The following is a 15,097-nucleotide window of genomic DNA, read 5'->3' as shown; positions in this document are numbered from 1 at the left end:
CCCTAACCTGCACATCCCTGGGAACTCTGGGTCAGACAGCGGAGACAGAGTTCCTGAAAATTACAGGTTTGGGTGGGGGCGAGTGCGGGGAATCAAAGGCCGATCCCTGGAGGTATCCCCATCACGGCAGCCCCTCCCACACCAGAATAAAGCTCTGGGGTGACCTGATGGAAGGATTTCAGATTAGGAAGAGGCTCAGAAGAACTAGCAGCAGCGGAGGAGGCCGTTCAGCCCCTCGCCTGCTCACACATGCATGGCTGATCTCTCCTCCACCTTCCTGTCAACTCTCCATTACCCTTCAGCCTTATCACTCAGTGAAAATCTGTCTGTCTCCTCCTAAGTGTAGTCAACGTCCCAGCATCCACCACACCCTGGGGGAGGGCATTCCACAGCTGCACCATTCTGAGAGAGTAAGGGGTCCTTCTCATCTGTCACCCCTTATCCTAAAAACGGTGACCTCTCCGTCCAGACTGCCTCACGTGAGGAAGCATCCCCTCTCCGTGTACTCTGTCAATCCCTTTCAGCATCCTCGGCCTACCTCAAACGGCCTTTCTCTAAACCCCAGAGTATCGGCCAAAACCGATCATTCTCTCTTCATGAAATCAAGTTTGGAATTAATCCACCGGACCTTCTTAGGACTGCATCGAATGCCATTATAAAGCTGGACACAGTATTGCAGTCGTGGTCCCACTAAAACCTTCGATGACAGCTCAATCTTCTCCCGTTCCATCATCGAAGGCTTCATCCGAGTCCCCAAAGATAAAGCCTCCTCCGTTCAGACTGGGTCAGAACTCGCACGCAATCACTTACTAAAATTCCAACTGGCCATTCAGGAGCAAGGCTTGTCCCTGAGAGAGGGGGTGAGGTAAATTCAGTCCCTTTCAGGGGAAGCTGCACAGACACAGAAGTGGGGAGTGGGGGGGGGGAGGAACCGAAGGGGACGGTGATAGAACGGGAGGGTGACGTCTGTGAGGACGATAATGACACACTCACCAGCTGTGGTGGGGGGGGGGGGGGTGGTTTCTGTACTGTCATCGCCACAAAATGCTCAAGGGGCTGAATGACCGCCCCTCCTGTCCCTGTGTAACTGGTTTGAGGGGCTGAATGGCTTGCCCTCCTGTCCCCGTGTAACTGGTTTGAGGGACAGAATGGCCTCCCCTGCTGTCCCCGTGTAACTGGTTTGAGGGACAGAATGGCCTCCCCTGCTGTCCCTGTGTAACAGGTTTGAGGGACAGAATGGCCTCCCCTGCTGTCCCTGAGTAACCGGTTCCCCCTGAGGGAGCAGCCTGCTGCTGCTGAAGGTTCCCGTGGTTATTTGAGACGGTGAATCATGCTGAGATCAGTCGGGGCTACTGGGAAACTATGCATCATCACCGCGGCTCCCACACAGTGTCAGCATCTCCACACACGCTGACAGAGGCTCCTCACCGCTCTCCCTGACTGAGCACTTGTCATCTCCAACTATCCCGCACCCCCACATAGTGCGAGAGTGACAGGGGCGATGCACAGACACACACACACTCTCTCTCACACACATACACTCCTTCTCCAACACAGACTCTCTGTTTCTCAGACACACTCTCTGTCTCCCGCGCACTCTTCGTCTCTTTCACACTCTCTCACACAGATACACATCCCACTCTTGCGCGCGCACACTCTCTCACACTCACACAGACACAAACACTCAGACTCTGACACTCCAACCCAGACCCACTCCCTACCCTATTCCGAGTATCTGAACAATTCCCCATGCCCAATCCACTCTAACCTGCACATCCCTGGGCACTATGGGACAATTTAGCATGGCCAATCCACCCTAACCTACACATCCCTGGGCACTATGGGACAATTTAGCACGGCCAATCCTCCCAAACCTGTGCATCCCTGGGCACTATGGGACAATTTAGCATGGCCAATTCACGCTAACCTGCACATCCCTGGGCACTATGGGACAATTTAGCATGGCCAAACGACCCTAACCTGCACATCCCTGGGCACTATGAGACACTTTAGCATGGCCAATCCACCCTAACCTGCACATCCCTGGGCACTATGGGACAATTTAGCATGGCCAATCCACCCTAACCTGCGCATCTCTGGGCACTATGGGACAATTTAGCATAGCCAATCCACCCTAACCTGCACATCCCTGGGCACTATGAGACAATCTAGCATGGCCAATCCACCCTAACCTGCACATCCTTGGACACTACGGGAAAATTTAGCATGGCCAATCCACCCTAACCTGCACATCCCTGGGCACGATGAGACAATTTAGCACGGCCAATCCACACTAACCTGCACATCCCTGGGCACTATGGGACAATTTAGCATGGCCAATCCACCCGAACCTGCACATCACTGGACACTATGGGACAATTTAGGGACAATTTAGCATGCCCAATCCACCCTAACCTGCACATCCTTGGACACTACGGGACAATTTAGCATAGCCAATCCACCCGAACCTGCACATCCCTGGGTACTACGGGACAATTTAGCACGGCCAATCCACCCTAACCTGCACATCCCTGGGCACTATGGGACAATTTAGCACGGCCAATCCACCCTAACCTGCACATCCCTGGGCACTATGGGACAATTTAGCATGGCCAATCCACCCTAACCTGCACATCCCTGGACACTATGGGACAATTTAGCATGGCCAATTAACCCTAACCTGCACATCTCCGGGCACTCCGGGTCAATTTAGCACGGCCAATCCACCCGAACCTGCACATCCCTGGGCACTACAGGACAATTTATCATGGCCAATCCACCCTAACCTGCACATCCCTGGGCACTACGGGACAATTTAGCATGGCCAATCCACCCTAACCTGCACATCCCTGGGCATTATGGGACAATTTAGCATGTCCAATCCACCACAACCTGCACATCCCTGAACACTATGGGACAATTTAGCATGGCCAATTCCCCCTAACCTGCACATCCCTGGGCACTATGGGACAATTTAGCACGGCAAATCCACCCTAACCTGCACATCCCTGGGCACGATGGGACAATTTAGCATGGCCAATCCACCCTAACCTGCACATCCCTGGACACTATGGGACACTTTATCATGGCTCATCTACCCTAACCTGCACATCCCTGGGCACTACGGGACAATTTACCAAGGCCAATCCACCCTAACCTGCACATCCCTGGGCACGATGGGACAATTTAGCATGGCCAATCCAGCCTAACCTACACATCCCTGGACACTACGGGATAATTTAGCATAGCCAATCCACCCTAATCTGCACATCCCTGGACACAACGGGATAATTTAGCATAGCCAATCCACCCTAATCTGCACATCCCTGGACACAACGGGATAATTTAGCATAGCCAATCCACCCTAATCTGCACATCCCTGGACACAACGGGATAATTTAGCATAGCCAATCCACCCTAATCTGCACATCCCTGGACACAACGGGATAATTTAGCATAGCCAATCCACCCTAATCTGCACATCCCTGGACACAACGGGATACTTCTATGTTCTATGTTATATTTACCCCTTTTAACCTAACACTACGGGCAATTTAGCATGGCCAATTCACCTAACCCGCACATCTTTGTGACTGTGGGAGGAAACCGGAGCACCGGGAGGAAACCCACGCCATAAGTTTATCAAATGACCATTTAAATGCCCGGAAAGTTGGCAAGACTACTACTGTTGCAGGCAGTGTGTGCCACGCCCCTACTACTGTCTGAGTAAAGAAACTATGTCTGACATCTGTCCTATATCTATCACCCCTCAATTTGAAGCTATGTCCCCCATCCTTGGAAAAAGGCTCTCACTGTCCACCAGACCTCCTGATTATCTTATATGTCTCATTTAAGTCACCTCTCAACCTTCTTCTCTCCAACAAAAACAGCCTCAAGTCCCTCAATCTTTCCTCATAAGACCTTCCCTCCATACTGCAGCATCCTAGTAAATCTCCTCTGAATCCTTTCCAAATCGAACACACTGTATGCCTTCATAACAACTCTATCAACCTGGGTGGCAACTTTCAATGATCTATGTATCTGGACACCGTGATCTCTCTGCTCATCTACACTACCAATAATCTTACCATTCCCCCAGTACTCTGCATTCCTGTTACTCCTTCCAAAGTGAATCACCTTACGCTTTTCTGCATTAAACTCCCTTTGCTATCTCTCAGCCCAGTTCTGCAGCTTATCTATGTTCCTCTGTAACCTACAACACCCTTAGGCACTACCTATAACTCTACCGACCTTAGTGCCATCCGCAAATTTACTAACCCATTTTTCCACACCCTCATCCAGGTCATTTATAAAAATGACAAACAGCAAAGAACCCAAAACAAATCCTTGCAGTACACCACTAGTACTGAACTCCAAAATGAACATTTCCCATCAACCACCACACTCTGTCTTCTTTCAGCTAGCCAATTTCTGATCCAAACCGCTAATTCACCCTCAATCCCCATGCCTCTATATTTTGTGCAGTAGTAACCATGGGGAAGCTTATATAACACCTTACCGAACCTCAATCCCATCTCGTCTAGTAGCCTGTTTCTCAGTATTCTCCTTGACAACATTGCCTTTTTCCAGGGTGAATATTGTAGAAAAATATTCATTTAGCGCTTCCCCTATCTCCTATAACTCCACGCACAACTTCTCACTACTGTTCTTGATTGTCCTAATCTTACTCTAGTCATTCTTATAACCCTTATATACCTATAGAAAGCTTTAGGGTTTTTCGTGATCCTATCCGCCAACAACTTCTCATGTCCCCTCCTCGTTCGTCTTAGCTCTCTCTTTAGGTCTTTCCTGGCTACCTTGTAACCCTAACTGAGCCTTCATGTCTCATCCTCACATAAGCCTCCTTCTTCCTCTTGACAAAGAGATTCAACTTCCTTAGCAAACCATTGCTCCTGCGCTCGATACTTCCTCCCTGTCTGACAGGTATGTACGTATCAAGGACACACAGTAGCTGTTTCTTGAAAAAACTCCATATTTCTATTGTGCCCATGCCCTGCAGTTTCTTTCCCCATCCTATGCATCCTAAATCTTGTCTAATCGCATCATAATTGTCTTTCCCCCAGCTGTAGCTCTTGCCCTCCAGTGTATATCTATCCCTTTCCATCACTAAAGTAAACATAACTGAACTGTGGTCACTATCACCAAAGTACTCATCTACCAATAAATCTAACACCTGATCTGGAAAGAATAGGTGCACCTGAATGAGACACAAGACATCTCAGCTGGAGTACTATGTATAGTTCTGGCCGTCACACTTTAGGATAAATGCGAACACATTGGAGAGAGTGTGCAGAATAGGTTTAAAAGAATGGTACCAGGGATGAGAAATTCTAGTTATAAATAAAGATTGGAGACGTTGGGACTGCTTTCCTTGGAGAGAAGGCAAGGGGGAGATTTGATTGATCTTTCTCAAATTCATGAGCGGTCTGGAGAGAGAGGACAGGAAGGAACTTCCCACTTGTGAACTGACTAAGAACAAGGTGGCGCAGATTCAAAGTGATTTGCAAAAGAAGTAAATGCGGTGTGAGAAGTGAGAAGTTTTACACGGCAAATAGTTTGGGTCTGGATACATCACCTCAAAGTGAAGTGTAGGTTGATGCAATCAAGGCATTCAAGAGTGATTTAATTATTATTTAAATTGAAACAATGTGCAGGATTGGGGGGAGGGTTTGGCAGAAGATTGGCATGAATTTACAGTGCTCATTCGGGCAGCCAATACTCCCAAGTTGGGAGACAAATTGGACCTAATAGCCTCTTCTTCACCACAACAGTTCCGAGATTCTACTATTCCTTTAAATAAAATCTGGTTTTAAAAACTGAATTCCTCAAAACTTACTTGGGTCTTTTGGTTCCTATTTTCCCTAAGATTTTATCATGATGTTTTGCACACTAAAATATACCTTGAAGAACATCCTAAATTTTTTAAATTGCCAATCAAAACTAGTTGTAATATTCTTTATCCACGTACCCAATGAAGAAGCTTTATTATTACACCTATATTTCTCATTATAGCTTGCATTATAATGTCAGTAAAACAGAGCATCGTATCTCTATCATACATTTACTGTCATATATCCACACTAATTAGAGCTAATTTTATGCATCAGGATTTTCTGGATCTAAATTTCAATTATTTTTTCCCATATTTCCTTTAAATACATTTGACAAAAGAGACATTCATCCTGTAGAAGTATAGTTTGCTATGAGATAAGTGCTGATGATTCAATTTTCTCCTGGAGGGAATGCTAATTTAAACATAAAGCGATGTCCCCTAAAATTGAATAGCTGAAATACAATGCCACTCATTAAACCAGAGCAGTAAAATACAACAATCAACACATGACTCTTATATGTCAAAATATTGACCGTATACATTATTTGAAAACTGTAATAATTAATCTACAAAATAAACTTTAACTAATCAGTCCTCTATAGAGGGGCTCTACAAATCCACACAAATATTCCATAAACGACAGCGTGAATATTCATTTAGGGAAAAAAAACCGCTAAGATTTATCGCAGAACTACAGAAAAAGTTCCTTCTTCAAAATTTTCTTGAAGCAATTGCTGTTTTTTTTTTGAGGACTAATTTTGTAAAACTTGGACTATAGAGCAATGAAATATGTAATTTAAATATAAAACAGTGGTAAAACTCTTTACATTAGTGGACTTCGCCAGCTTTAGTTTCACTGAGATTTAATACAATCCTAATTCCATTTGAATAAAGTTTCAACAATTCCTTGGTGGCTAGTTCCACCCAACTTTTTTAATTGGAAAAATGCCATTGTACTTAAATAGCTAATCCTAATAAAAGACTATTTTACTCAATTTCAGAGTGAACCTTTCCATTTGACTCCACAGGAACGTGCCTTGAAACAGGTCTCAGTGAAAGGTTATGAATAGGTCAAAGAGATTGGTACCAAAATAATTCTGACTTGCCACTTACAATTCAAATAAAAGCTCAATAGATAATGGAACTTATCAGATTGAGTCAGACTGTAAAGTAACAGGAAAGTCAACACATTGTTACTAATGTGCATATTGTTAGTAATGTGTAAAATACTTACTCTATTTTAAGCAACTTAGTCAATAATATGCGGGCATAACTAAGTACAATAACAGAAGAGATGATTTAAAATGAAGACACATTTCCCGGAGTGGGGTATTTCATGACGTTCTCCATTTCGTAGATACTTTCCTCATGATTCAAACTGAAAAGAACTTAGACCACGAAATGCTAAAATTGCAAGCTGATAATGCCATTGCAAAGTCAAAAGAGGCACCTGAGACCTGGTGAAAACTGGGATAAAGTTTTTCCTTAATCAATAAATTAAATATTAAAAGATAGAGGAACATTGGAGAAGGAAATAGTGTGGTTAGACTCAAATTAGATTTAAGAAATCAGAAAATAAAGGTATAGAATGAAAGCATAATGAAAATACTTTAAAAATGAAGATTTTAAAAAACCTGTAGGTAGGAACAATTTATATCTACCTGCAGGAATAAGAATCCACAGTTTTTATTACTCCCTTTTTGGGTGTTTGAAGTTGCAGGACAGTGCAGAAACATAATTCTTGTTTATAAAAGGATCTTTACATGATGAGTAACAGCCCAACATTTTTGCAGCGTGTATTTTATTTTAACTCTGCAAATACAGCAACCTCTTTAACCTCAAGGAAGCTGAAAATGAACTCCCTTTTCAAGAGTCTATGGAGTGACAAATCACCCAGTAATTTGTGGTCATTTGAAACTCTCAAATCATCTCTTCCTCATCACAAATTACTGGGTTAATTACATACTAATAACACTGTGCACATTTAACTATCGTTCTCCTCAGATCTTTGGTATGTTATTCTCTTCCTCTATTTGCTACAAAAACAAATCACAAGTCTGTGACTTAATAACTTTCAATTACAATATCTCCTCCACCTTTTTTTAAAAATTCATTCATGGGATGATGGCGTCACTGGCCAGTACAGCACTTATTGCCCATCTCTAATGGTCCAGGGTGTAGTTAAAAGTAAACCACATCGCTGTGGGTCTGGAGTCACACATAGGCCAGACCAGATAAGGATGGCAGATTTCCTTCCCTAAAGGACATTCATGAACTAGATGGGTTATTCCTACAATCAACAATGGTTTGATGGTCATCATCAGACTGTTATTCGCAGGTTATTATTGAATTTAAATTCCATCATCTGCCATGGTGGGATTCGAACCCAGGTCGCCAGAACACTATCTGGGTTTCAGGATTAATAGCCCAGCAATAATACCACTAGGCCATTGCCTCCCCATTGCCTGTTTTTAACAGGCTCATGTTATCTTTAATCACTTGCTATACCTGAAACATTCTCAATTCTATTTTCCTTGCATTCCATTGCTAATCTTTGAATTCCTCCCCTGGCTGTGGGAGCTTATTTCATATTTTTTTGTTGACCAAGTTTGCTTCATTTTACAAGTCAGTTTTACTCAATTAAAATACTAGTTTCTGACTCACCCTCTCAAACCAATCATGTTCTATCATGCTATGGTTCCTATTAGCAAAGTGCACCTCTATCAGTAGATCTTAAAGTCATAGCGATGTACAGCATGGAAACAGACCCTTCGGTCCAACTCATTCATGCTGACCAGATATCCTAAATTAATCTAGTCCCATTTGCCAGCATTTTGCCCTTATCCCTCCAAACCCTTCCTGTTCATATATCCATCCAGATAACATTTAAATGTTGTAATTGTACCAGCCTCCACAATTCCTCTGATAGCTCATTCTATACACTCACCACCCTTTGTGCGAAAAGGTTGCCCCTTGGGTCCCTTTCCTCTCTCACCCTAAACCTATACACTCTAAGTTTTGGACTCCCCGACCCCGGGGAAAAGTCCTTATCTATTTACCCTACCTATGCCCCTCATGATTTTATAAACCTCTAATAAGGTCACCCCTCAACCTCCGATACTCCAGGGAAAATAGCCCCAGCCTATTCAAGCCTCTCCCTATAGCTCAAAGCCTCCAACCCTGGCAACATCCTTGTAAATCTTTTCTGAACAGTTTCAAGTTTCACAACATCCTTCCTATAGTAGTGAGACCAGAATTGCAGGCAGTATTCTAAAAGTGGCCTAACCAAAGTCCTGTACTTAATTAATTCATTACTAAATCTAATACTGCCTATTCTCAGAATATAGCTCCAAAAACACCCAAGAAATATGCAACCATTCAGGTTCTCCAATCTATGAGAAAATCAAAGCCTTTATGGTTATACACAATTTTCTCTCATTGGCTTTGAGAAGTCTGCTGGCAATTCCTAGTATTTGCAACTTTTTCTATTCTGAATTTCTATAAAACTTGGATATATTCTCTTTTCAATGCTATAATATGCTTCATCAATATTGCCACTTCTCTGTTGTCAATTTTGTTGTCTTTTCTAAATTCTATAATAGAATATTTATCATTCAGCCAGGTCATGGAGATGGCTATCATTTCTGGATTTCCGTTTCTAATTTGTTTGTTTTATTCCTTATGCTATGCCCATGTGTATAGAATGGTTGATTGCATAACAGAAACTTTGGACCTGATGCAGTTTTTGATGCAGGTTTCAAACATCCTTGTTTTTCATAACTACTGTTGTATTTTGATATTCTGATTTTTTCAGATGGTAAAGTATTCACATTATGTTTAATACTATTTATGATCTGCCGCTGAATTTGTTGCCCTCTTGTGAAGGTAAGTGCAAAAGTGAAAGGCAAAAATTCACACCACGGACCCAGGCCAGCTTGTGGGCACCAACCTGTCACTAGGCCATCTCCCTGGAAGTGAGCTGGCAGTTTGAAAGGCTAACCTCATGCAAGAAGGGCTTATGCCCGAAACGTGGATTCTCCTGTTCCCTGGATGCTGCCTGACCTGCTGCGCTGTTCCAGCAACACATTTTTAGCTCCAACCTCATGCAAGTGGCATGCAGCCAATTAATGAGAATTAAAAGCCCATCAAGGCCTATCATCAAACGCTGATAAATGTTCCAGTTGGTCTTTGTATGGTTTCAGGTACCAGGCCAGTTGCCTGGAAGCAGTGTCCCAGTAGCAGACCAGGGGTAGGGTGGGGGCACTGGAAGTCAACACCCATGCAAGCTTTGAGATCTTGTCTACCCCTCGAAACTGTTGTAGTCTGGGCAATTTATATACGTTGCTTAATCTAAAATTTTTTAAAATTTGACTGCACACTCTTAAGATGTAGAAAGCCACTCACCTTAGGCACCTTATCTATCTCTTCCCTGATTAAAGTTGCTTTTTTTCCCCAGTTGGAGGAATTCCTAATGGCCCACCATTTGAAAGTACACCTTTCACTCTTAACTATACAGTGAACTTGCGCACTGGCCACTAATCTGCAAACTCGAGGAAAATCCCTGCCAAGTGATAGTCTCTCAAATTCTCTGGGACCATGACCTCTACTTGAGCCTGACTGAAAGATCGTATTCCAAACCCATAACCCAAAATTCTGCCACTGGATGTTTCTCTCGTCACTTTTTAACCACTAGAATATATTCTGTTTTATTATTATTCTGCCCAAGCCCTTCCCCTCTCTTTATTGGTTTATTACATGATGTCTTGCAAAACAAATTCCATGAGGTTTCCTTATTAAGGCAAACTCCATTGTGATTTTAAATAAGGGCAGCTTGGAGAATCTACAACAATGTCATAAAATGTTACTGTTAATTACTTTTCATGTTAAAATCAAAGCACATCAGTGTGTAGATTGTTTTAAATAAAAACTCATATTTCATCTGTTCATGTGACTAAGCTCTGGACTTCTAAGCTAATTCAAATCCCAACACTATCTCTCATTCACATTTAATTAGCTCCATTGTTTCATCAGTTCTAAACCAGACTGTTAGAAGTCAAAGATCAAAGTGATGCAGAAAGAGATATTTTTATATAACACTTGGAACCACTTTCCTCAAGGTGGAATGGGAGTCTGAAGTGGAAAATGATCCAATCAGCTATAGCATTGAATGGTTGAATAAAAGGTTTACAAGCCTTATGGTGATTTCACATTCTTGGATCTGTTATGATGGGAAAAGTTAGGACATGCTGTCTCTCCACTCAAAGTAAAATCACAGCTTCAGCTGCACATACGTAACTCTGAGAAGTTATTTATCATGACTGAAAAGACAGCAACTATAATTTGATCCCCTTCCTATCGTTTCAGACAGAGAATTGTACCAAGAAGAGATAGGAATGTCGCAAAAAAAAACTTATTAAAAGCAGTAAAAAGATGTGAACCATACTACAGTGAATAAGTTGTTAATCCATCAAAAAACATTTTGCAGAAATGCATCTCATTCTAGACTGTTTACATTGGTATTTATTTGCAGAGATGAAAATGTGTTGCTGGAAAAGCGCAGCAGGTCAGGCAGCATCCAGGGAACAGGAGAATCTTGAAGAAAGGCTTATGCCCGAAATGTCGATTCTCCTGTTCCTTGGATGCTGCCTGACCTGCTGCGCTTTTCCAGCAACACATTTTCAGCTCTGATCTCCAGCATCTGCAGACCTCACTTTCTCCTCAAAGATTTATTTGCAGAGATGCATTGTTACTTCGGTAAATTAAGTCTAGAGAAAGTATGATTCATTCTGGCTTGAATTGTGGCTCCTAAAATTTAACAGCATCGATGGCAGTCAGTAAAAGTCAACAAAGTGTTTGATGGTTGACCCCAAAACAGTACAGTAAGAAAAACTAGCTACCTGAAGAAGGAGCAGCGCTCCGAAAGCTTGTACTTCCAATAAACCTGTTGGACTATAACCTGGTGTTTTTTTTTAAATTAAGAAAAACTTGCAATTTATTTTTAAAACGATTTGTGGAATCTTGAACTATTTTAAAGATATTTCAAAACAAGGACTTTTAAGAGTTGATGTCAATTATAAATTGATCAATTAGAATTTTCTTGAATAAGAAGAAATAAGATGCATGTGATCTGGAGACCCTTGACCAGAAAGAAAGTTAACATACAAAAGCCATGTGGCCAAATGCAAAGGAGAGTTGCAGATAAAGCGAGAACAGCAAAGGCACATTCACAAGGAACTGTTTGTGATACAGTCTTTAAGTACTGAAAGATGCCAAGATATGGTTGAGTCAGGAATTATGAAATTAACTGAATTTTGCTAGAGTCAACCAGATCATTTTATTGGGTTTGTTAAAGCAGACTGAGAAATCTGTGGCATAGAGACTGGACTTGAACCTAGCTAAGGAAGTTCTGTGGGCATGTGTCTTTCAAGTGACATCAAAATCTGGGCACCTTGACTGAAATACAACTGCTGTTGAATGTAATTTGAAGGTTAACTTGATTCAGTAGGGAAATAAGAAATCCTTTATACTAGAGGCTGAGTTAGAGAACTTTGGAACTGCACATGGTGAAACATATCTGAGGGATGCAGGTGCAAGACATGGCTTTGTTAAAATGACATTAATATTTCTAGTTGAAGGGCAATTTATGAGTTAATTATGGTTAATTTGCATTGGTTTGGAATCTGGCAAAGTTACAAAAAGTGAAACCTTATAGGCAACCTCTTCATTTGGCAATTGCTTTGCAAAATTAGATTATTTTGGTTTCCAGTTTTGCTATAAGGATTGTAATAAAAGGCATTCCATACTAATGATGTAAATCGATAGTGGCAAGTCTCTTAAAAGGACATAAGAAAAAATGCATGCTAATATGTTTGATTGCTCTGTTGGCCGAGAACATTTAAAAGTTACATAAAATATTCAACAGTTTGTATAAATATAATTTGTATGAAGATTCAATACATCATTCTCTATTGTTTACTTACCTGCTGCGATGCCTGAACTTGCTGTACCACCTGTGTCGGCACTCCAGACTGTGCACCAGCTGAAGAGGAGCTGGAATCCGAACCTGTCTCGGTTGGCCTCATGTTTGCTTCTAAACAAAAACAGTAACATTTCTTAAAACATGTTCATAACCTCTGTATTTAATGGAGAAAATTTTCTGTTTTTGAAAATCTAAAGTAACAAATTATCTAAGGACAAGAACAGAAATTGTTGCAGAACTAAGCGGGTCTGGCTGCAAGAATGGAGAGAAAACAAAGTTAATATTTTGAGTCTATCTGGGAACCTGAGTTGAACATAGTACATAGAAATAGAACATTACAATGCAGTACAGGCCCTTCGGCCCTTGATGTTGTGCCGACCTGTGAAACCAATTTGAAGCCCATCGATCCGAAACTATTCTGTTCTCGTCCATGTGCTCTCAGCAATTTCTTTGTTTTTGTTTATTTCAGATCTCCATCACCCACAATTGTTTGTTTAAAATTATGTAAGGAATTTGTGATGTAGCAGGGACATCTTTAATCCAACACTGTCAACCTCACCCATTTAATTCACAATTCATTGTTCCGATGATATCTCATGATGAACTTGGCTTTTTTTGCTTTACCTTTTATAAGTCAGGGTATCATTTACCAAGATATTGAGAACCACAAGAAGCAGGAGCAGGAAAGATCTTAAGGCCCATCAAGCCATCTTGCCATTCAGTACTGATTTGGTCATACCGATCTTCAGCTTCAAATTCACTTTCTGCCTGCTTTGCTGTTTCTTGATTCACTGAGTGGCCAAAAATCTGTCTATTGCAGTCTTAGATATATTCCATAATGGAATATTCACAATTCTCTTTACCAAAACTGGAGAACAGTACCTTTGTTAATAGGCCAGTAAACAGAGACCTGGACTAATGCTTCAAAGACGTGAATTCAAATTCAACCACAGCACAGCAGCTGTAATTCAAGTAATTAAGAAATATGGAATAAAAACACTGATCTCATTAATAATGGTGAAATCATTAGATTCTGTGGAATCTCATCTGATTCACTAATGTAATTCACAAGAGGAAACCTGCCATCCTTATGCAGTCAAGTCTATAACCTAAAGCAACATAGATTAAATGCCCTTAAATGTCCTCTGATATGACCAAGCAAACAGCGAGGCCTGAGCATGCTTGATCATTCAATATGATCATGAATGCTCTTCTACTTCAATTTCATTTTCTTTCTGCAATAAAACAGGAACAATATTGCAGATTGCAGTTCCATACCAGCACCTAATCATGGCACTGGAACGGCCCAGACAATTATTCTTGACAAGTCCTGATATAAAATCTCCGGTCTATTACATGGAAGGCCATGCAAAGACTTTCCTCAAAGCTATGGCTACCAGACTTTCTAATAGGTAGGAACTAAACCAACTACTATTTGGTCATGGGTCCCGAGGCTTGTTTAGGGACAGAATTGGAAGATTGTGCTCGCATGCTGAAAAATAAATCAGCTGATTTGCAAACCACAACACTGAAATCAGCCATTATGTCTATTATGATCCCAGCTGATGGTAATAATGGACAAGTCAGATCACAGAATGAAATTTAGCTTGATATATCATATGTCTAATGTTTGTAGCTGGTTTACTGCGGTGATTCGTCAATCAAATATTCACACGAGGTTGCAGATGTTCTTTAACAGAACGTAAGTTTATTAGACAAAGGAAAGAAACAAAGTCATACATATGTTGAAGACAATTGAAAAAGGTCTTACCGTAAGTAGCAAAACAAAGTTTCAACCTGTTGCCCAACATTAGACTCAATTTTATTAACCTAAATATCATGCATTAAGACTCTAAAAAAGTATTTAAAAAGTTTGCAAGTCCAAATTCACTACTGGTGTTATTTCATACCTGAACAGATCATAAAATATTCACAAAATGCTGCTATTTTGATGTAAATAATTTCCATTATGTCTATCAGTTTCAGTTATTTGGTTTGATTAAAATTCTAATTCAGTTTAAATCATATTACATTTACTTATGTTCAAAATTCTATAGATTCTGGCATGATTCCTGTAAATTTGAAGCAAGCACACCTCACCCCGATTTTTATGAAGGGAATGAAGCATCTTCTGAGTCTTCATTAATGACCTTCCCTCCATCAAAAGGTCAAAAGTGGGGATGTTTGCTGATGATTTGCCCAATATCCAGTGCCATTCATGATACCTCAAAGACTGAAGGTCACATTCAAATGCAACAAGTTTA

General features: G+C 41.3%; 1 protein-coding gene across 6 annotated transcripts in view; it reads right to left on the bottom strand.

The window, feature by feature from the left end:
- Positions 1-15,097, bottom strand: part of rfx1a (regulatory factor X, 1a (influences HLA class II expression)) — a 155,926-nt gene that overhangs the window by 93,171 nt on the left and 47,658 nt on the right. For all 6 annotated transcript variants that reach the window (XM_043694804.1, XM_043694803.1, XM_043694805.1 and 3 more), the window contains exon 3: positions 12,835-12,944. In XM_043694804.1, coding sequence (XP_043550739.1) covers positions 12,835-12,944 — 110 coding nt within the window. The remainder of the gene's footprint in view (positions 1-12,834; positions 12,945-15,097) is intronic.

The sequence above is a fragment of the Chiloscyllium plagiosum genome, chromosome 8 (assembly GCF_004010195.1).
Source record: "Chiloscyllium plagiosum isolate BGI_BamShark_2017 chromosome 8, ASM401019v2, whole genome shotgun sequence".
NCBI classification, from domain to species: Eukaryota; Metazoa; Chordata; class Chondrichthyes; order Orectolobiformes; family Hemiscylliidae; genus Chiloscyllium; species Chiloscyllium plagiosum.
The sequence above is the reverse complement of the archived record's forward strand: the minus strand, read 5'-3'. Positions and strand labels throughout refer to the sequence as shown.